Source organism: Mastigoproctus giganteus, chromosome 5 (genome assembly GCF_048544385.1).
Source record: "Mastigoproctus giganteus isolate SK-2022 chromosome 5, ASM4854438v1, whole genome shotgun sequence".
Classification (NCBI taxonomy): Eukaryota; Metazoa; Arthropoda; class Arachnida; order Uropygi; family Thelyphonidae; genus Mastigoproctus; species Mastigoproctus giganteus.
Window position 1 is genome coordinate 47442080 of NC_143579.1, and position 24264 is coordinate 47466343.

General features: G+C 37.7%; 1 protein-coding gene across 5 annotated transcripts in view; it reads right to left on the minus strand.

Annotated features, from left to right (window-relative positions):
• Positions 1–24264, minus strand: part of LOC150085373 (uncharacterized) — a 444699-nt gene that overhangs the window by 101271 nt on the left and 319164 nt on the right. For 4 of the 5 annotated variants that reach the window (XM_090373179.1, XM_090373180.1, XM_090373176.1 and 1 more), the window contains 2 exons: positions 4532–4661; positions 4300–4397 (listed from right to left, as the gene is read on the minus strand). In XM_090373179.1, the coding sequence (XP_090229305.1) occupies positions 4300–4397; positions 4532–4661 (228 nt within the window). The remainder of the gene's footprint in view (positions 1–4299; positions 4398–4531; positions 4662–24264) is intronic. The other variant, XM_090373178.1, reaches the window with a different exon arrangement.

Sequence of the window (24264 nt, forward strand, 5' to 3'; positions counted from 1 at the left end):
AGAAGTAGATCGACGCTTGATCTCATTATCAAAGCGGAAGCAAATATTCGGAATGCCTTTCTAAGAAATGAACACTTTGTTATGATATGCATTGACATCGAGAAAGCATTTGATACAACTTGGCGTTATGGGATTCTTCGGGACGTACTTAAATCTGGTCTTCGGGGGTCATCTCCCGAAATTTATTCAGAACTTCTTATCTAACAGATCCTTCCAAGTCCTCTACCACTCGTCACTTTCTGGAACATATGTTCAAGAAGAGGGAGTTCCCTAGGGCTCAGTGCTGAGTGCAACACTTTTTGCCATCAGGATCGATTCTATAACCAATTGTATACCTAACACAGTTGATGCATACCTGTATGCTGATGACCTTGCCATCTCATGTCATTCTCAAAATATGCGACTTATTGAGAGACAACTACAAGGCACCATAAATAGAATAGTCTCTTGGGCCAAAAACAATGGTTACAGAATTTCTAAATCGAAAACAACTGCAGTACACTTCTGTCGTAAACGTACATTGCATCCTGATCCAAACCTTCAGTTAGACTCCCATTGTATTACATTTCAACCAAGTACTCGTTTTCTTGGTATAATACTTGATAAAAAAATTAAACTTCCTTGAACATATAAAATATGTTCGTACCAGCTGTCTTAAGAAACTAAATATTCTCCGAGTAATCTCCTCTATGTCATGGGGTGCAGATCGGTACATGTTGCTACATTTATACTGCTCATTAATTAGATCCTGCTTAGACTATGCATCTCCTGCATATGCCTCAGCCAGGCCAAGTGTACTGAACTGGCTTGACCACATTCATCATAGTGCACTTCGAATAGCACTGGGTGCCTTTCGTACATCTCCCATTTTAAGTCTATATATGGAAGCCAATGAACCGCCGTTAGACCTTCGGCGACAAATTCTTCTCCTAAATTATGCCGCAAAAATCAGCAGCTTTCCACATCACCCGATATGGCAATATCTCTTCAGACCAAAATGGGAAAACCTCTATCGAACTAAATCACGTCTCAACAAACCATCTGGCATTAGGCTTCAAGCTCTAAACACTAGCTGGGGACTCAGCATGAATAACATAATGCAGGATACTAGCATGCAAATCCAGCCATGGCAAATACCCACAATACATATTGAAAAATACTATCAGAAATGAGGAAAGAATAATCTTCCAGATATTAACATCAGACAATTACATCTGGCCCACTCCACTCAGTTTAGGAGTTACATGCAGCTATATACAGATGGATCCAAGACTGCCAGTAAAGTTGGTACAGCTGTAGTCCTGCCAGATGCTATCATCGCCAAACAGCTCCCCTCAGAATGTAGTAATTATACTGCTGAGTTGTATGGTATTTTACTAGCCCTGGAGAAAATAAAAGAAGCCTCATATACTCAATCCATAATATATACCGATTCATTAAGTGCCGTGAATTGTATGCAATGTAAACGCCCCAACAGTCATCCTCTGGTACAAAAAATCTGGACTCAGTTAATAGCAATTCATACACGTGGTCACCGCATAATTCCTTGTTGGATTCCTGGACACTCTGGAATCCCAGGAAATGAACAGACAGATTTAGCTGCCAAAAATGCTTCAAATCCTATCTTTTCCAATTTCAGGACACCTTATGTTGACTATAAATGGATTATACAGCAGACCTTTAAAGAACAGTGGAAACGTATATGGGAAAAAGCAACAAATATTAAACTTTTTGAAATAAAGAAAGAACCCAAACAGTGGCGATACAGTCTGAGAGGGAATAGAAAAGAAGAAACCGTACTAGCGCGACTGCACATTGGTCACACATACCTCACTCACAGTTATTTATTAAGAAAGGAAGATGCCCCACAATGCAGTAACTGTTCATGTCCACTCACTGTAAAGCATATTGTTATCGAATGCCCACTATATCTAAGAGAATGAAAAACTGCTTTCTCCTTACTTTTCCAAAATTACAATCAATTAATACTATGTAATGTTCTGGAAGATCGTCAGGATATGGATGACGTTTTTGTTTCCCTAAAATCGATTGATAAATATCACCTTATTTGAATTTTTATCAGAATCAGCATCAACAACAAAGATATACTAGTCAGAAATTATAACTGTATACAGTTCTAATTAAAATGAACAACTAAGTTTAGAGCTTTATTAAGTGTTATATTCAGTTATAATTTTAGTAATTAATTAATAAAAAGATAACTACGTTTGCTTTTCACTTTTATTAATCATAAAAAAGAAAAAAATTCAACTAATTTAAGAAAAATATCTAACCTGAAAGAAACCCCTTTAAGGAAAAATGTAATGCACTGCACACATTAACTAACTTGTATTTTAGTTATGTGCAAAAACAGACTTGCATTTCATTGAATACATGACTTAACCCAAGGTAGAGAATGCAATTTCAGTGAATAACTTCAGCATTGCAATTGATACAAAACCAGAAAAGAAACTGTGTTTACCTCACATTAAATGCAAAATCAAATAAAGTGTGCTATTCATAAGATTGGTTTGAATAACTTCTTGGATATGCATTTTACCTGGTAACAACCTTAGAAATATTATCTACTGACATCTCAGTATAAGGTTATAAGGTTATTGGTTGAGTTAAATGAACACAACTTCATTTGTTCATTTAACTCAACCAAAAAAAAAAAAAAAAAAAAAAAAAAATTGCATTCCACTCAAAGAATTGTTTTTGAAATACATATTTGTCATAATATCTTCCTTTGACCAAATTTCTAAGAAAAGTATCTATTGGAAGCTATATCAAAAACTTATAAAAATTAGTGGCAAATTGAAATTCTTCACACCATTTTAATTTCACACTAAGAAGATACTGTGGATAACAAGTAATAAATTATGCTTTTTTTTTTTTTTGCAAACCATATTGTTACAACATCTTTTTTGGATGTGTATTCAAAAAAGCAAAAAATTGTAATGAAAAAAATTTATACTGGAGGCTGCATTAAACACTTCCAAATATTTGAAATGGAATAAAAGTGAGTTTTAAAATTTTTTGTAGCAGTATCATAATCAGATATTGTTATTCAGCATAGAAACAAAAAATAACTTGATAAAATAAGAAATCTTCATAAATGTGTGCACTATTGAGTTTTAAAAATTGGGAACTCAAATGCATGCAACTAGACTTGTGAGCATGCTGGCACAAGTGCACCGAAGTTAAAATCGATAAACCTAGATGATATAAGAAAAAAAAAAAAAAAACAACTAAACATAAAAAAAATGGAATATTTGTTATTTGGTTTTTAGTAGCATTAGCAACTAAGGCCATATTGCTCCGGGAATATGTGGTGGTCATTCCCTTGACCTTTCCGCATCCTCCGTATTTGGTGGTGACGGGCTCGAACCCCGGTCTAATCAAGAAGCGTGTACTACGCACTGCTGCTACTTCCCACCTGGCCACGGAGGCGCCCAAAAAAAAAAAAAAAAAAAAAAATGGAATAATAATTCATCCAAATTGCATGATCAGTTATATAGACATTTATCACAAATTCACTAAGAGTATTAAACACATGGTGGATTTTGTCTGCCCAATAGTAAGATGTGATTTTTTTTAAGGCAGCATTTTTCCAATTCTGATGCAATCAATGATGCAAATTGAAAGTTAAAACCATGCTGGAGGAATACTAAAATTCACACCAATGTAACTATGATAGATATATTAAATTTTTAAGTTTAATTTGTTTTGGTGGAGGTTTGTTTACCACCAACACACCTGGGAAGGATTAAGTAAGCTAGCATTTCTCTTTTGCATCCGGTGCCATAACCAACAACTCTCTTACAAACTCATCTTGTTACTATGACAAAGGATTCAGTTTCTGGTGCATGCCTTTTCTGAAATACTGCTGTGGGTACTCTACTTCTAAACTGATTTTCTAACCTTGCCACTTTCTTCTGAATCTGTTAGATCACTGTAGCAATGGTACATACTGACTGATAGTTTGATTTCAAAATCTTTGAGTTTAACTTTAATTCTTTATTTATTTTCTGTATTTCTATGCTTTGGAACAACCCACTTCTCATGTACTTTCCTTAAAATTATATTTACTCATACTTCCAGAAATATAAGTACAATTATAATATGTTTATTTTCAATTACCAATTCTGAAACCAATTAAGTATTTAATTTTAGAATGTTATAAGTTTTGAAAACTTTCATGCTTGAGATTTCTGTTTAAAAAAAAAAAAAAAAAACATTAAATATTGTGATCAAATTAAACTGGAAATAAAATAATTTTAATCTACAAACACTTACTGTCAAAATGTTGGGCTTGTTCCATTAAAAACTGTAATCCTTGTTCCCACTGACGTTCTAACAACTGGTCTAATGTTTGAGGAACAGTCGGAGGTCTACTTAGATACAAAAGAACCCAGAATTATTGTTTAATACTTTGCATAAATTTAATACAATGTACAAATAAAATAAAAATAGAAAAACAAATACTTGGGCACAAAAAAAAAAAACTTCTTGTAATCTGGATTATTACATATTATGGTCCAAAGGCTGTCGCTCTGCCACTTTTGTTCCGAGGTGTGTTGGCTTAGAGGGAAGAATCACAGGTGATGGAACTGCCGCAGGTACAGAAATTGATTCTTCTGTATTGGAAATTTCTTGATCTATTGAGAGGGAGAAAAAGAATGTACTTTTAGAAGTTTGATGTTTTGCACAACAATTATTAATCATGCTATACAACAATTACTCCTTACTACCTTGGAATTATATAATACACATATCACTTGCAATTGTAAGTGTGGAGCATGAGATGTGCTGGTCTTTTGAATGCTAAACTCATAAACTGTGAATAATTTAAATTAACTCAAAAAGGTGGGTCACATTCCTGATAAGTTGGAAAGTAAAGAAACTTAGTTTTTAAACAAAAGCAATAGGAAGAATTAGTAATATACATATAAAAATAGTGTTCATCTTACCATAATCCAAAGGTATAAGATGCTTGCCTTAATTTTATTCTAGTTCTTTTTTGAATAAAATGAATAGCTGACTATTAATATACAGGATATTTCAATTTAAAGGCACCAGAAGTCTATCTGACTTGCTTTCAGGTCTAGGTTATTTATCATCAGGCCCTTTTTTTTCAGGCTAAAATTCTTAAATTTGATGTTAAAACCGGACTAAGTATTATTGTTTAGATTTTACAATCTCTAAAATAAAAATTTTCATAATTAATGGCTTTTATCTTAATGAGAAAGTCGTTTCCCATCCTCAGTTTAGTCTGAAAATATCATCGGTGTGTCTGAAACAAACAAACATGGTTGTAAGCACAAAGGGACATGATATAAATGCCCTTGTACAACTAAATGCATGCACCAAAGAAAAAATACATACAAATGTTGTTCCCCCCCCCCCCCCAAATAAAAGTATTTTATAACATCAAGATACTACCAATGGCATTTTTAGACTAAACCAAGGAAGGGCAACAACTTTTCTTCTTCTTTAAGAGGAGTGTTTCCATTTACAATGAGTTTCCTTAGCCGACAAGTTATTTTTTGGTAGGAATTTTTTCCCCACTATAAAGTGCAATTCCAGGTGTCCTGGTCAGTTAAACCTCAGGCTATGATGCACTCCCGTACTCCATCCATCCATCCATGTCCTCCTAGGTCTTCCTCCTCTTCTTCTTCTTGGAGGTATCCATTCCAGGATAGCCTTTGGATAACTGGTTTCTTGCATCCGTTTTACATGTCTATACCAAGTTAAATGCCTTTTCTTTGATAGTATCAATAATATTCTTTTTCACTTCCATTTTCTCTCATGTCTTCATTCCATTTTCTGTCTATTCTGGAAGTTCTTGCTGAGCGTCTCCTAAAATCCATTTCTGTGGAGAGCAATTTGTTTTCCCTTCACCTATTCAATGTCCAGGTTTCCACTCCATACAATAAAAGACTGTACAATTGTTTAAAATATAAGTTTCTTTGTTTCATTTAGGATATTTCTACTCCATAGAAGAGAATTAAAACATCTCTGCTTGGGATGATCCCTTTGATTTGATTTTAAAACCTTCAATGTTTAGAACGTGTCCTGATCCTGAAGACAACATTGCAGTCTTGCTGAAATTGATTTTTAGACCCCGTCGTTTATATTCCTCAAACAATTTACGACATGCATGGTCTACATCTTCTAAGTCTTGTACTATCACCACCTGATCGTCTGCAAAAAGTAAATTGTGAACATAGATGTTCTTATTGACTGGCAATCCCATTTTATTGCATTTTTTTGACCAGGACCTTAGGCAGATGTTGATATAAATTTTGAAAAGTGTTAGTGACATGCAACAGCCTTGTAATAAGCCTTTTGAAGTGTGGAATTCAGATGACAAAGTTGGTCCCACTTTAATACTGCATCTAGTATTCCTGTAAATTGTCCTGTAAATATTTTCCTCTTTCAGTGCTTCCCATAAGGTTTCTTGGAACACTGTCATATGCCTTTACAAGGTCAATGAAAATCATAAAGATTTCTTTTCCTTTCGATTGACATTTTTCAAGGCTCTGTTGTACTGTTTAAATATGGTCTATACATGACCTCCCGCCTGAAAAACCACTTTGTTCTTTTGACACCTTGATTCGGGCTTCTAAATGGTTCCTGATCCATTTTCCAAGAGCCTTTAACAGCAGGTTCAGGATGCATATTCCTCTGCAATTTGAACAGCTTTTCCAATCGCCCTTCTCATAAATTGATGTAATACATCCATTGTCATTTCTTTCAGTATTTCTTCTCCTCTCAGTATACCATTTAATAGTTTTTGTATCAAAACAGCCACTCCTCTTCCTCCATATTTCAGAAGTTCCATATAAACTCCTCCAGGTCCAGGTGATTTGCCATTCCTTCCCTCATTTAGTAAGAGTTCCACTTCCCTAACAGAAACTTTTAAGCCTGAGCTTTCGACACTAAAATCCTCCACTGTCTTGAACTCTTCCCAGTCTTCTTTTAAAAGTCCTTTACAGTACTTCATCCAATTTAAGGACCAACTTAAGGACTTCAATACAACTTAAGGACCAACATTATTTCTAAAGGTTACAATCACAAAATCTTTACCCAAGGTACTCTTTACTGATGAGAGTAGATTCAGTCTCAGCAGCAATTCTGGGCATCAGCTAATCTGGCAAGAGGTTGGCACAACATGGTATCACCCCGTAAACATCACTGAAAGGGATCGATATGGCGGTTGAGGTGTTCTCGTCTGGGGAGGCATTATCTTGGATGGACGTACACAACTCCAGATACTGGAAAGTAGTACTGTAACCGGTGCATGCTACTGTACTGAGGTAATCCTTCCCCATGTATGTCTCTTCCGAGGTGCCATTGGCCCAGAGTTCGTGTTTATGGATGATAACACCACACTCCATTGCACTGTAGCTGTTGATTTGCTTTTGGAAAGTGAGGACATTGTTCATATGGATTGGCCTGCCCGTTTCCTCCGATCTAAATCCCATCGAACACGTATGGGATGCTCTGGGGAGATGCCTAGAGGCATGTCCATACCCACCAGAAAATGTTCACCAGCTGAAGATGGCGCTGACAGAGGAATGGACGATGTTACCACAAGAGCTTATCAACAACATTGTTCTAAGTATGGATAGGTGGTGCAAAGCCTGCATCGACATTAGGGGTGGCCATATCTCCTACTGAGGACCACCTCTTCCCTTTGTTCCCTCTTTGGCAGTGATGCATCCGTATTATGGCAGCCAGTGCTATGTTGCCATTTTTGAATAGTCCCTCTGTACCGTTTTGTTTTCATTGTTGTGTTGGTATTGTTTCCTTTATCATTTCTCTACCTCATGAGGTTCCTTTGGTATGCTTTTCCCATATCTAGGCCACTCCTATGAGAAGCTACAGGTGAAAACCTGACTGGTCCTTAAATTTTGTACACCAGTGTATTAATTGCAAACCAGAGTTGTGTTTATTCTGTTTTCTGAAGTCTTTAAGGACCTTCCATGATTCACCTGATTGCTTGAAGCCCAATTTGCTATTAATAGATGTGTACTTCATTTCCCATTCTTCATTTTTTGCTTCTGCTACCAACCGATTGGCTATTTTCTTCTTTTCAACATAAATGTTCCTATATGCATCATTCCTTTCACCCAGCCATTTCTGATAAGTAAGTTTCTTTTCCTCTACAGCAGCTTTTACTTCGTCTGTAATCCAGGTCTTTCTTAGTCCACAGCTCTTCTTTTTACCTAGGATTCATGAGCTATTTTTTTACAATATGCTGTCGTCCTGAAGTAGTTCAAAGTTAAGTTGATCCACTCGTAGCATTTCTCCGTCCCTGCATAGCTGGTTGTCCGCTCTTTTTTTCTTAATCCAGTTTCACCTCAGTGTTGTTTTAACAAGAAAATGGTCAGATCTGCATTAGGCTCCTCTATAAACTCTGACATCTTTCAATACATATGTCTCTGAATGTTTTGAAATAATGTAATCTATAACTGATCTAATTTGTATTGTCTCTTGCGACCAAGTATATTTATGGATATCCTTTTCATGAGGAAAAAAGCAGTTCATGAGGCAATTTTAAATTTATGAACTGTAAAACCTAAATGGTAATACTTGGTTCAAAATTAACATAAAATCAATCATTTCAGCCCAGATATGACAAAAAAGGTCCAGACAACAATAGCCTAAACCAAAAAATAAGTGAGATAGACCTCAATGCCTTTTAGTTAAAACACCCTGTATATATATTAAAAAAAAACAAAAAAAACCATTAATACCGATTTCTTCGATTCTAAGACGAACCTTAATTTCAGTACCATCAACAGAAAAAAAACTTTGATTCTAAGAAAAAAAAAAAAAATAAAATAAAATAAAACGCTAAAATATAACTAACAAATATTTTTATTATAATAGAATTCAATTTACTAACAACAATAGTATTTATCAGTAGGTATATTATTCATCACTTCCTTCTGAATCTTCATCAATATGCATTTGAATCAATATCAGAGTCTACTTCACATTCAGTCAGATTCTTCTGAGCCGTCATTATCTTCATTATCCCATAATATATTGTCTTCTGAGCCATTGAGAGCATTGGTGATGCAACATTTTTTAAATGAGTGCTGCACTATTCTTTCTGGGATTAGCTTCCGAGCTGTTGATACCCATTCTGCCAATTTTGATGCTGGCGCTTTCTTAATTTTTCCGGAAGGTGTCAGTCAACAGCCAGAATTCATATTCCTTTCTCAAGCAAATGGTTTGTTGATTGAAATGTCGAGTGGCTGCAGTTAGCTAGTCATGCCACCAGGAATCACAACCAAGTCACCACGTTTTTGCATGATTTTATTTTTGACTCATTAGTACAAATGTCCACGAAATGCATCAAGTACTAGCATGCGAGGTGGGTTACAAAGACTTCCAAGACGTCTAAAATGGTTTGTTGATTGAAATGTCGAGTGGCTGCAGTTAGCTAGTCATGCCACCAGGAATCACAACCAAGTCACCACGTTTTTGCATGATTTTATTTTTGACTCATTAGTACAAATGTCCACGAAATGCATCAAGTACTAGCATGCGAGGTGGGTTACAAAGACTTCCAAGACGTCTATTCCACACAACATTTAGCCAGTCTTCCGTAAGCTCTGCTGACATCCATCCATTTTTTTGTGCATGCACAATAACATCTTTGGGGAGAGTTTCATTCTTCGGTATGGTTTTTCGATTTAAAATTAAATATGGTGCAACTTTCGACCATCAGCGGTGACGCATAGCATCACAGTGATACACTGCTTTTCATAGCCCGTGCTTACAATCTCGATTTCTTTAGCACCTTTAGCGTTGATGGTGTAATTTCGAGGCATGTTGAAGAAGACCGGGTTTCATCAGCATTTCCAATTTGACTAAACACAAGTTTCTTTTTCCCCTTAATTTCATCACCTGTCACTGAAAGTTAATCAGCTTCTGTTGAAAGTCTGCAGGAATTTTTTGACAGACAGATGTTTGGCGCTTTAATGATAATCTGTTACGATGGTCAAACCTGAAGGCGGAGTTTCCGTGTAAAAACAAAACATGTGGTGCCATGTGCAAAGTGCGGGGAAAAAAAAATTAAAAAAATAAAAAAAATTGCGACTGCAAGACGCCATCGATTCTAAGATGCACCCTGTTTTTAGAGACCTTATAGGAGAAAAAAGTGCATCTTAGAATTGAAGAAATACAGTATATTAAGTGTAACTGAGGAAGTACTGTTTTTACTATTTAATTAAATATAATAATATCTCCCAATCTCTTTAGGCTATCTCCTAGCAGGAGAGCACATCTATTAATTTTCTTATTCTTTTACATGATTGGTAATATAATCCCCCCCTTCACCTTACCCAATTTAAAAATTAGGAAAGGTGAAACTGTTATATGGAGCATTTCTGAAAATAAAGCTGTTTCCTTTTCATTCAGTTTTTTAATCATTCCCCTATTGGGGGAGGGAATTATATACCCTTGTTCAAATACAGAGAAAGGTGAATGAATTATTAATGTGGGCCATTTTTAAAATTCAAAAGTAATTTGTAGTTTGTGTTTAGCATTCAGCTTTTTTCCCCTGGTTTTTATTCTGAAGTTCAATATGAGGAATCATATTTTAATGATAAAAATGAAACCTAAACTCACTAATGACCAAGCATCACCAGTCAATGAAAATTGTCCCTTAAAAAATATAAACAAAAGTAAGCCACTGGCAATTTAATTTATGAAACAATCCGTTCATGTGGGAGAGTACCTTGAAACTGCAAAACGTTTATGTTTCACAGAACAATTCCACACCTGAAGCTAAAAATCAACCACTACTGCTTTCTTAATTATAAAAATAAATCCATCTATTGAAAGTAAATAAAATATCAATCCCCTGGACAGGCTGTTGGGCTATAGGATGTATGGGTAATGTATATATAATTAGAAATAAAGTAGTTACAAAAACAATATTATATAATCTTGAACATAAAGGATTCATATTAATTATACAGTCAATAAAAGCATAACACTAACACTGCTATCTAGAAAATTTGAATAAATAAACAAATTAAAATCATAATAAACATGCAACATTGTTTTCAATTCCAGATTATCTACTGTATTAAATTACGGAAGGTTCAAAGATGACTTGCATACACAGGTTGCAGATTACAAAGAACAGCAAGTGAGAATGGATTGATGAGAAAGGCATTATCATTGATATAAATTTATACAGGTTACTAAGAATTTGTTTTCTGTAGGGCTTATCTGTGGAGAACTTCTAGAGACTGATGAAAAGCTCATTTACAATTGCTATGATATCGATTAGGAACATTCAACTGATACATTGGATGGCATTATATTTGAAGCAGAGCTGCCAGTTGTTTCTTGTAGATAGTGCATAGATCATAAGGATTGTGGATCAGGAGTGAGAGAAAAAAAAGAGGGGAGAGGGAGAAGTTGGAGTAAGAGAAATAAAGACGTTAATCGCCAGACAATTTATTACCATTATAATGCCTAGCAGTTCTATAGTTATCTTTCCACCTGTCATCATGGTGTAAAACAGTGGCCTCCATAATAGGGTGAATGCAGGTCCCGGCATTATGATTAATGGTGAAAACCGCAGTTGCTATATGGAAGGCCTCTAACCACAGAAGTGGCATCTATTATGAGCAGAATTCAGAACTTCAATGTTAGACGGAGGTCATAGTGGAAGTGCCGAGCATTCTAAAAGTGCTCAGCAACAGCTGAGACGCTAAAATCAGCTTGTTGTATATCGTACAGCCCCCTCATGTTCAGAAATTCAATCAACTAACCTACATTTAGATTCCCCAATATAACAGCACCTCACAATCCAGACAAGTGAGATCGCCAGTATGGCCGCTGTCCAGTGTGGACGCTCCTGGGTTTTGTTCATGAATTTGTGGTTACAGTGCCTACTAGTTTATGAAAAGTGTACTCTCTAGTAGAACTACTACAGTGGATCTCGGGGTGAGAAATGTATGCTTATTTACTGGGAACTTTGCAGGTTATTTATGTTTTTTTATCTATATCCTTTGTTGCCAGACGGTACTGGTCACCATGTGGCTGACAGCAGGGCTATAGAGAGGCACCAATTATACTGTGGTTCCATGCAAATACCCTGCACTTGACTTGGGAGGCTTGTGTGACAACGGAATGTGTAGCATTCCCCTCCGAAGCAGGGATTAATAAGTTGACATCTACTCCTTCAGCTGTGACCTTGACTGCTGCATTTCACTAATGTCCATCTGAAGGCACCATATAGAGTTCTTTGGCATTCCCCCCCCCACCTGCCAGTGGAGAGAGCCCAAAACTTCGCCCATTGATTATAGGGCAACAAATATACCCACGGATTTGTGGTTTGAATCTTTCAGCAGCTCTTGGAGCCTCCAACAAAGTAATACAACTAGGAACTGCTAATTCAGACAAACTCGTTAAACCGGAAACTTTACAAAATGGAAAATGAAATTGTGGAAATAACCCCAAATGACTCACAAAGCCAATCTGAGGAAGTCATGATGGAACAAACTCCAATTCAGAGTTGATGACCCTGAAGAACAAAGACGGGAGACCACAAAATGGAAGAATAGAAGAAGAATGGGCCCAAAATTGCTATGATATCGATTAGGAACATTAGGAACATTCAACCGGGACCGGGAAACGCACTAGTGAAGCCAAGAACCGCCAGAGCAGCACAAAGGTATCGAGTACCAAATTCAGGGGACAAACCCCCCCATTGGACCCTATCCTGCCCCAGCAGACAGTCCTGGAGCAGGCCTTAATCTTACAAACAGAGTTAGAGACCATTATGCAAGACAATAGCAGTAGAATATCCTCCATGCTAAGAGCAGAGATTGTCCTACGATGGACAAAACTGGAAACAATACTGCTTAAAACAAATGAGGAGCACCAGAAAGTGATTGCAGTTCTGGAGGTCCTCCACGCAGATGATGGAAACCAAATGCCACAGCGCGCCCCATCCTACTCACAGGTGCTGAGGACACCAGCCACAGCTATAGCTACGAATGAAGCTGACCAGGCACAGCCCTCTTAAAAACTCCAAACCTAGTAATTTTACGACCAAAGAATGGGGACAAGAAACAACAAGCGAGGTTATTAAAGCTAAAATCATGGAATCCATGGAAGAAGACCTTAAAAGAACACAGATAAAGGCAATCAGAAAGATGAGGAGCACCGGATCATGGAAAACTCCAAACTGGAAACTCTGGGACTGCAGGCAGAACCCCCTAGAAGGAGGGGCCCAACTGCGATCATATTTGGCCTACCCAAGGAAATTGGCCCGCAGGACCTAGTACAGGAAATCTATGAGAGAAACCTACAGGAGAGCATGCGAGACCAGGAGTCTATAACCCCGAGGTACTCGACTATGTCCAGAGATAATAATGCTTGAAATTGGGTTGTGGAATTCACCCCAGATGCATGGCGGGCTGTGAGGGACCTGACCTGACTTTATGTGCAATGGAGCTCACATAGAAAGCCACTTTCATCTCCATAATCACATACGCAGCTGCCACATTCTACTACAAAATGACAACTGTAGCAAACAAAAGGATCCTGAACTCAATACAATGGTCAATATTGTTGAAAATAATGCGTGCTTGTAATACAGTCACAGCACAGAGGTGCTCCAGGTTCTGGCAGGAGTCTTGCCGCTGGATCTGGCAATCAATAGATGTGGCTTGACATACTTCATAATGAAAGGGATTACCATTACTTTCTTGGGGCATATTGTATACAACAGAACCAGAACACGGAGAAAAACAAGAGAAAGCATGATTGCAGGCACATTTGAAACAAATGTGGCAGACCAGATGGTCCACCTTGCACAAGGGCAAGGTAACGAGGAAATTCATCCCCCTTGCAGAAAAAACCTACACTAAGTCACCTGCGTGGCTCCACCTGGGCCTCTAGACAACCTTCATGCCGACTGGCCATGGGCCCTTTAATGACAAACTCGCCACACTGGGTATACTCCAAGATCCAAACTGTCCTTATGGAGAAAGAGAAAGCCGGGAGCATCTGATGTACCAGTGCCACATATACAAGGACCTGCGGGGAATCCTCATAACGAGACTAAGATTCATACCCCAACGGCAAGAACATCACCTATTGGATTCAAGCTGTTATGTTATTTGGTTTTTAGGAGCATTAGCAACTAAGGCCACATTGCTCGGGGATATGCGGTGGTCATTCCCTGACCTTTCCACATCCTCCGAATATTGTGGTCACGGGCTCGAACCCCGGTCTAATCAAGAAGCGTATGATATGCACTGCTGCTCCTGCCCACCCAGCTACGGAGGCACCTTGGATTCAAGGAACGAATACCAAATCCTGTCCAGATTTGCCTGGGACCTCTTCACAAGAAGAACTCAAAATGTGATCAGGAATTGATGAGAAGATCCACTGAAGAGAATGTTGTAAGCAAAACCACACAAGGACAAGACATCCCAAGAGACATCGAGTATGACTCTCAACTACAATGATCAATCCTCCTGAGCACTCAAAGACAAATGAGATAACCTGACCCAGCCAAACAACGATGGTGGACACAGCGTCTGGCTGACAGTGATTCGCCACCAGCTGAGACAAATAAGGAACCAATCTCCCCAAAGAAAACACCCAAAGCAGGAATAAGAAAATACAAGGATGGGGCTAGCCTCATAAATGATGAAACCAGAAACGACGAAACAAAGTGCAGCTTAGTTGCCAAATGCGATATGGTGACCTGAAGAGGGCATCCTAGTCTCCTTCATCTTTGAATTACATTTCCCTGGGGGAAGGGAAGGGATGGGTTTTTCCCGTCTCCTCCCCTCTTTGCCACCCCCACTTTTCCTCTAGTGGTGCATGGGCCTGCCCCACTGAAACCTTGGGTCACCTTCTCTATTGGCCCCATACTTCTGCCTTTCTTTCCCCCCAGTCTTCAGTCTCCTGCCCCTCTCCATCTATATGCTACTGAAAACCACACACACCTAAATTTAAGCATGTCAAATCACCTTTTGCCCATATTTTGGCCTTTTCAAATTCATGCGACACCACCCTCATGCATTTGATTAGTTAAAAAAAAAAAAATTTTTTTTTAAGGTCCTAGCCGCCAAAATCTCAGGAAATTACGTGGCAGAACCTGCCAGAGTAACTGAGTCTACTGGGTCCATGGCCTGCCTCCACGGGACGAAAGTGGGGGCAATGTTGGGCCTCAGCAGGGGTCCAGTGACTAAGTGACCAGATGAACTACAGTACAACATCACACAAATACAAAGCCCACACACTTTTAAATCTCTGGCATTCCCAACGAACTGGTACACCCACAATGAAAGCAATGCGGAGATGGGGGAAACCCCTGGTGCCATTAGACATTAATACACTTTCACTTTCAATTCAGACAAGTAACATGCTTGTCCGGATTGTGGGGGCTTCATTGAATTTCTGAGCATGAGGGAGCTATATGACAAACTGATTTTGGCGGCTCAGCTATTGCTGAGCACTACTGGAGTGCAGCACTTCCACTATGACCCTCGGTCTAACACTGAAGTTCTGGATTATGTTCATGATACATGCCATTCCCCATGGTTAGATGGAGGCCATATAGAGGCCTTCCATAGAGCAACGGTGGGTCTCCATCATTAATTGTAATGCAGGCCCACATTCACCCTATTATGGAGGCCACTGTTTTACACCACAATGGGAGGTGGTAAGTTAACAAACTGCTAGGCATTACAGCAGTAATACAGAGTTTGATGATTAACGTCTTCTATTTCTCTTACTCCTCCTCTCCCTCATTTTCTTTTCCTTTTCTCCCAATATGCTCAATGCACAGGTACAGATTGTTCGCACATACGTGGGATTTTCCTTCACAATATATATTTGGTTCACTGTCGTTGATTTTATCAAGTTGAAGAAGAAGCCCGCTGCCTCAAAAACTTCTTGTCTTATTTTATATACACTGCACATATGTTTTAGTGCTTTTATTTGGTTGTCTTATTTTATATTTTAATTGTATATAATCCTGTTTTATTTTATTTTATTGTATGCAGTCAGTGATTTTAAATTCTTGTATATATAAGCATTCCCCGTCTTATTTAACACTCGACTTATGTAAATTTCTGCTGGCCGGTGCAAACAAAAAAAAAAAAAAAAGAAAAAAAAAAAGGAAATGTATTTTGCATCTCATGGGAATAAATAGAGGTACTGTGAAAATATTGTAATGTGAACCCAATGTTTTTTTTGGTAATTCGTTCCAAAACTTAAAAAAATTTTCATTATATAATTAAGCAATTTTACTCTCTAAAATGTCATTTTTATAATGGAATTTGTATTAGTTTTATATAAATTTATGTCAAATAAGCACAACGCAAAATTCACTTTTAACTAAAGGATGTAAAAACAAAACATGTGGCCAATATGTTTACAAACGCTACTGTTGGCTGAGAGGAAGCTATGCAGTCTGGCCGGGAGAATGCACTACACTTTCATCATCATATGTTCCATTATAAGAATCAATTTTGAAGGCCTTTGTGATATTCTTCTAAAGCACATTTCTGGAGGTCACAACCATAAAACAATAAAAACAATTTGCACCTTCCAATTTATTGGGCATTCCTGCTAGTGGAATCTGTTATAAACGGGTAGTAAACTTGATCTAATTGCATTTGCGATAAAACCAATAACTGGAACTGTGTGGGTTGTGTTTCCCCTATACTGAAATCTTCAATCATAAAAAACAAATTTTCAGAATCTTCTCTTCATTCCTATTTACTTATTACAATGATAATATTTTTAAGACTAAATGTACAAGGCATAATGTTATGGGTTGAGATTAACTATATAATATTGGTGTAAATACACCTACCGTATTTCCCCGTGTATAAGACGCACCTTTTTTTCGAAAAATTTGGGGTCTAAAAACTGGGTGTGTCTTATACAGTGGTTGTAGATTTTTTTACTTGCATTTCCCGCTTTTTCGTACTTGTTGTCTTTGCGCTCATTGTTTCGCACTCGTTACCAGTATATTATGTTACGTTTTGCCACGTTCTGCCCAGAAATGGCTCAGAAAAGATTTTCGTACAGTGCTGAATTCAAGTTAAAAGTGATCCAGTTTGCAAAAGTGAATGGAAATCGTACTGCTGAAAGTAAGTTTGGTCCTACTCTAACTGAGAAAACAATCCGAGACTGGCTACGGGAAGAAGAAACCCTACTGAAAACGCCATGGCAGAAGAATGCCATTAGAGGCAAATCAGTAAAATGGCCTGATTTAGAGAGGGAATTGAAGATATGGATTGAGGAGCAAAGGGCAATTGGAATTCCTGTGTCCACAAAGAGGGTACAGCATGAGGCAAAAAGAATCGCTGATGAAAAAGAAGGTACTGATTTCAAAGGAGGACACAATTGGTGCTTCAGGTTGATGAAACGGAATGGATTAAGCATGCGTACACGCATCAGACTTTCCCAAAAGATGCCTGTAAGCTATGAGCAGAAGGTCCCCGAATTTCATCGTTTTGTCATTCAATGTCAGAAGACACATCAGTTTGAGTTGGGACAGACTGCAAATATGGACAAAGTCCCCCCTTCAATTTTATGTCCAAAATAACAGAACTGTTGATAAGAAGGGGGTGAAAACTAACTGTGAAGACAAGTGGACATGAAAAGAGCCATTATACAGTTGTTCTAGCTTGTTGTGCCGTCGGAACCAAGCCGCCTCCTATGCTGATTTTCAAACGCAAAACAATGCCAAAAGAAGACATTCCTCGAGGAGTGATTGTCCATGTTCATGACAAGGGTTGGATGGATCAGGATGGGATGAAGATCTAGTTTGAGAAAGTTTGGAGCAGGAGACCAGGTGGGCTCTTATGCAAACCTGCCTTATTGGTGCTTGATCAGTTCAGGGCAGACAACAAAAAATAAAAGAAGATTGCTGCAGAGCAAAAAACAAAACTTGCCGTCATACCTGGAGGCTTGACATCCCAGCTCCAACCACTTGATGTCAGCATTAACAAACCCTTCAAAGTTGCCATGAGAGACAAATGGAACCAATGGATGAAGTCTTCTGGGGACAATTTGACACCAGCAGGAAGAGTGAAGAAACCAACTATAGGAGAAGTTTGAACCTAGGTGAAAAGATCCTGGGATAATATCAAGATTGAGATTGTTGTCAAGTCATTTAAGAAGTGTGGCATTTCAAATGCCATAGATGGAACTGAGGACGAGGCAATATATGAAGACAGTGATGAGTTGTATATGAATTTTATGATGAATAAAAATTGAGTTCAATAACTTTACGTAATACATTTTTTTTCAAATTTCGGGCCCCAAAATTAAGGTGTGTCTTATACGTGGGGAAATACGGTAGTTTGTTTACCCATAAATTTAACTACATAAGTAGTGTAATGGCATCGTTTGATTACATCTCATATTGTAGCTACCTTCACAACGAGTAGTCTCCTCTACTAGAGAAGCATTATTTATTTAAAGTAGTGCAATACCTGGTATCTTGTTGTGAAGGTAGCTACAACATGAGATATAATCAAACGATGCCATTACACTACTTATGCAGTTAAATCTATGGGTAAACTATGGTGTATCTACACCGATATTATACAGTTATTACAATGATGAAGGGAAAGCAACCAATGGAAAATGCAAGTGGTGGCAGTGCTAGGAAACAAATAAAAATCGATTTAGAAATGAAGATGAAAATGATTAAGAAGTTGTTGTTATTTGGTTTTTAGGAGCATTAGCAACTAAGGCCATATTGCTCCGGGAATATGCGGTGGTCATTCCCTGATCTTTCCGTATTTGGTGGTGATGGGCTCGAACCCCGGTCTAATCGAGAAGCGTGTGCTACGCACTACTGCTGCTGCTCCTTCCCACCTGGTTACGGAGGCGCCCTTGATTAAGAAGTAACAAGCAGGATAAAGTTTGTCATCTAATGCACGGGAATTAGCTCTTGATGCTTCAACAGTAAATACTATTTTAAAGGACAGTGTGCGTATAAAAGAACATGTTAAAGGATCAAGCATTTAAGATCAACAGTGATCAGAAAACTGTTCAGGTGCTATATCGAAGATGGTAAAGCTATTAATAATATGGATGGAAAATCGAATTCAGAAGCAAATGCATCTGAGTCTAATGGCCATTCAAGCAAAAGCAAAAAGTATTTATGATTATGTCCTTAGCCATAACCATGAGAGCTTCCTTGGACTCAGGGGAGATACCCATGGACTGGAGATGTGCAAATGTGACCCCAATTCACAAAGGAGGATCAAAAGGCGACACAAGTAATTATAGACCTGTTAGTTTAACTTCTGTTCGAGGGAAATTAATGGAGGCACTGGTTAAAGAAGAACTGCAGGATCATCTAGACAAGACTTCAGTTATAGCTCGGACACAGCATGGGTTTGTTAAGGGGAAGTCCTGTCTGACCAATTTGATTGGATACTATGATGTGGTTACAAAGCAACTGGATGCAGGGAATAACTTTGATATCATATATTTGGACCTTAGAAAGGCTTTTGATACTGTTGCACATGGACGACTGCTCCACAAATTGGAGCAATGCGGCATTGGAGGCAAATTGCTGCTATGGATAAAGGGATGGTTGAGTGAGAGAAAACAGAGAGTGGTAATCAATGGACACTGCTCTTCGTGGACTAATATTATTAGCGGAGTCCCTCAGGCTTCAGTGTTGGGTCCATTGTTGTTTTCTGTATTTATAAATGATATTGATGATGGTATATAAAGCTTAATGTCCAAGTTTGCAGACGATATGTAGGTTAGTAGGGTTGTTAAGGACACTAATGACAGTACGCTGCTGCAACAGAATCTAGAAAAGTTGAGCAGATGGGCTGAGAGGTGGCAAATGAAGTTTAACATTGACAAATGTAAAGTACTACATATGGGAAGCAGTAACCCCAGAGTGACGTATCAACTCTGTGGTACTACACTGACTGTGGTAGAGAAAGAAAGGGACCTGGGGGGTAATTGTGCAGGCAGATATGAAGTGGTTTTCTGAGCAGTGCAGATGGTCTGCAAGGATAGCTCATGGTGTCTTGTCAATGATATACAAAAATATTTCTAGCAGGGATAAGGAGGTGATTATCCTCTTGTATTAGGCAATGGTCAGGCCACACCTTGAGTACTGTGTACAGGTCTGGAGGTCTCATTTTAAGAAGGATGTAGAGCTGTTGGAACGAGTACAGAGAAGGGCAACAAGATTAGTGAATGGAACAAAGCATTGCTCTTACGAAGAAAGGCTTAAGTTTTGCAGATTACAGTGTTTGGAGACTAGGCACCTGTGAGGTTATCTGATTGAGGTGTATAAAGCCTTGAATGGTTTGAGCATGCTCAATGCTGATGGGATTCTTCCTCTTGCTCAGAATAATCACCTGAGAGGGCATAAATTCAAATTGAGGAAAGACAGTTGTAGGATAGATGTGCGGAAGTTTGCCTTTAGCCAGCAAGTAGTTGATTGGTGGAACAGACTTCCATCTTTTGTTGTGGAAGTTGATAGCCTAAATAAATTTAAGGCTGAGCTGGACAGGTATTTGGAACAAATGGGGGGGGGGGATTGGAGTTTTTTTTGGCTGATGCTGCATAAGCTTGCTTTCTTGCATCGTATGCCTCTACAAATGCTAATGTTAAGGATAGTAAAGATAAGTAGGGTGAACCCCAAGCCAAGTTCATTGCAAGCAACGGGTGGTTTAATAGGTTTATGCATGGTGCTGGTTTCCACAATGTTAAAAGTAAAATTTTTGTAATTGCATACTTGTAATTTTGTATACTTTTGAAATTTTTCCTGCACATCATATATAAAAATTGAATAAATAATTCTATTTACACATTTTTCGAATTTATTTTTTGCTTCAATGAAATTCAGTGTGCATAGTTATGAGTGCTGCATAAGGCTTCAGGGAAATTCTGACTTACGTAGAGTTCCACGAAACGCAACCCTTACGTAAGTCGGGAGCGAATGTATTTATTTATAGTTTCAATTTCTAATTTTGTATCATCATTTATTTTAATAAACCATTTGAAGTCAGAAGAAGCAATATTTCGTTATTATGTCAACAGATTAAAATATTTAAACTGGTGACATCTGATCGTTACAGTGATTTCACATGTTAAACTGTAAAGTTTGCTTATCTTGAAACCCAGAACACATCCCAGTTTTAACCTTTGTCAAAAAGCTTACTGTATATTGTACCAAAATATTTATTAAATGTTCATATTAAATTTAGAGAGCACGATTCATTTAAAAACTGACTTCCTCCTACCTACTTTCTCCTTAGTGTTATTCCTTACTATCTTCTTCCACTTGACTTTTACACTGCCTCTACCCAATCCGATATGAACTAAAAAGGTATGCTATCTTATGGTTTAGCATATATAACATTTTTATTTCAGAACATTTCCAACTTTTATACAAGTTTATTTCAAAATTGCATGGAAAAAAATGAAGGAGCTTATGCTACAGCTAAAAATAAGAAAAGAGTTCTTACAACAGTGTTATTTCCAAGATGTTAATCACAAATTAAAAAAGAAAAAAAAAAAAAACCACACAGAACATCAAAATATTAAGTTAAAATTTTCCACAAAAATAAGATTGTTCTTACAGACTTTAAACAGTCCAAATGTATGTACCAAATGTATGTACATGAATGATGTTGTTCAACTCTACACAAAACACATCAGTTATTTAGTAGTAGAATGGCGCCTCCGTAGCCAGGTGGGAAGGAGCAGCAGTGCATAGCACACGCTTCTTGATTAGATCCGGGTTCGAGCCCGTCACTACCAAATACGGAGGATGCGGAAAGGTTAGGGAATGACCACCGCATATCCCGGAGCAATATGGCCTTAGTTGCTAATGCTCCTAAAAACCAAACAACAAAAACAAAAACAGTTATTTAGTTGTGAGTAACTGGTATGATTCCTACCAGTTAACACCTTTGCTGCTAACTTTTCAGACAACCTTCTTGACCCACGACTAAGTCAAACTGGATTGGAAAGGGCAGAGACATTTTTGGGCTTTCTTCTCTCCATGAAATCAGCCTCTCTTTTTCTTACAATTCTGCCAAATTGGAAGAAAAAGTGTAGGGTGGTTCCCTTCCAAGTGGATTAAAATCATCCGAAGCCACATATTTGTGTTCAGGAAGCAGTGAATGTGTTAAGCATGGAAAATTACATACTATCAGTGTCAATGTCTGTTACTCGAATTTAGGTTCCAAAGCAACTGCCTTGTTGTTTACAGTATGCCATTTGTTAAACTGATATTATGGGGGGGGGGAACACTACAAATCTTTTGCTGAGTTAACTGATATGATTTCAATTTATGTGAAGTTCACAAGAAGTCTGTAGCTGCTGTTCATAGATACACGGACAAATTTCCAGCTCGATGATTATTGAATCACAAAACATTTCCTGCTGTGGAGAGAACTTAGATGTTAAAACTATTAAAAGTAAACACCTCTAGAGTGAGATTTCAATGAACTGCAAGTGTTGAAGAGCAAATATTTTGTGCTCTACAAGTATCTCCTACCTCAAGTACCAGATGGTTGTCAGGACTGCATAATATTTTATCTGCAAGTGTATAGAGAATGTAACATGAAGAGCAATTATGGCCATTGCACAATATGCTTGTATAAGAATTTCTGTATTAAAAGATACGAACAAACAGAAACTTTTGTCAGTGGCTCATTTTCATTCGTAATCATGTTCTGGTTACAGATGAATCGCGATTTACAAGAAATGGAATTCCCACTCTGAAAACATTCATACCCAGGCTGGAGAAAGCAACATATGATTGTCAGGACTAATTATCAACAGACCCTTTCCTTTGATGTTTGGTGTGGTGTTTGTTCTTGGAAACAGTCTTACTGTTCCTTATATTTACAAGCAAGGCTTTGAGAAGTGGCATTCCTATATTTCTCCAGAACAGCTTGTGGGAACTATTAGAAGACACACCCCATGAATATATGCCAAGGATGTGATTTATGCATTATATTCATTCAGTGACATTCCAACATTCCTATTATTGCAAATGCCTAAACTTCACACTGAAGCTATTTCTTGGGAAGTCTGAAATATTTCAGGCATTGTTGACCTACCACTTCTAGAGGTATTAGGCACATTTCCCTTCCTTTCAATTTTTTTCAAAAGGGGTAATGAGTACTTTAGAGGAGTAGGTTCACAACTGTCACCATCTCTCTTCCACGGGCATTAAGACATTCCAAGGCAGACGTGTCATTTTTATAACAACTAGCAATAAGGTGAATAAGGTGGTGTGTCCTTCAATTATTAGATTTATTTCAGAATAATTAAATAGCAGACATGATATTCATTCAATCTGTCACACAGATTTCTTTATTTAAAATGCCCCTATAAAATTTGCATTTTTTGAATTGTTGTATAACGATGAACCTAAAAAAAAAAATTATCAAGGAAAGTTATTTTAAGCTCGCCCTGTACTACCTAGTAATAAATGTTGGGAATGTCTCACTGTGACAGTCACTGTAACTTCGAAAGACACCACTTGTAATAAATGACACAAGATATCTTTTGTAGCACATCGGAGTGCAGAGAAGCATAGCTTTAATCTGAAATCCAAACCATGTTTGAACTTCAACCATATAACAGACTTGTATTAGGTGATGAGAATCATCACCACTACCTTAGAGGTTCCATCATTTCTCTATGGGTATAGGTACATCTCGATCCTTATTTTTGTTTGGATCCAAAACCTTTGAGCTTTGCAAACAGGGGTATATACCCAGGGTTATAATGAATGATTCCACTAGCATTCAGGTGCAGGCAGAGAATTTGGTTTTCACAGAACTGCAGAAATTCTGCACAAGTTGCTCCCATATGACTTCCAGACAATAGCTTGGTTGGGTCCAAGAGTTCCTCATTCACTTAGAAAGTTCAATTCACAAACATCAGAAAAACTAATCACAACCTACAATTTACATTGTCAATTATTACAACAATTAAAACTTACACATTAATAACTTACATTATATTTATATGTTTAATTCAAGTTTTGTTTAATAAACTTTTATTTTCATTCCCACATTGCAAAGCACATCTTTTACTGTCTAAAATACAGAAGTCAACATTAAAATCGGAATCCGAATCTTCCATTACTCATTCTCTCAACCCCCCCTTTCCCACAATGGAACCACTACCAACTATGCTAATGGAAACATCATACTCTGTTTCCTACAACATCACCAATGTGTAGCA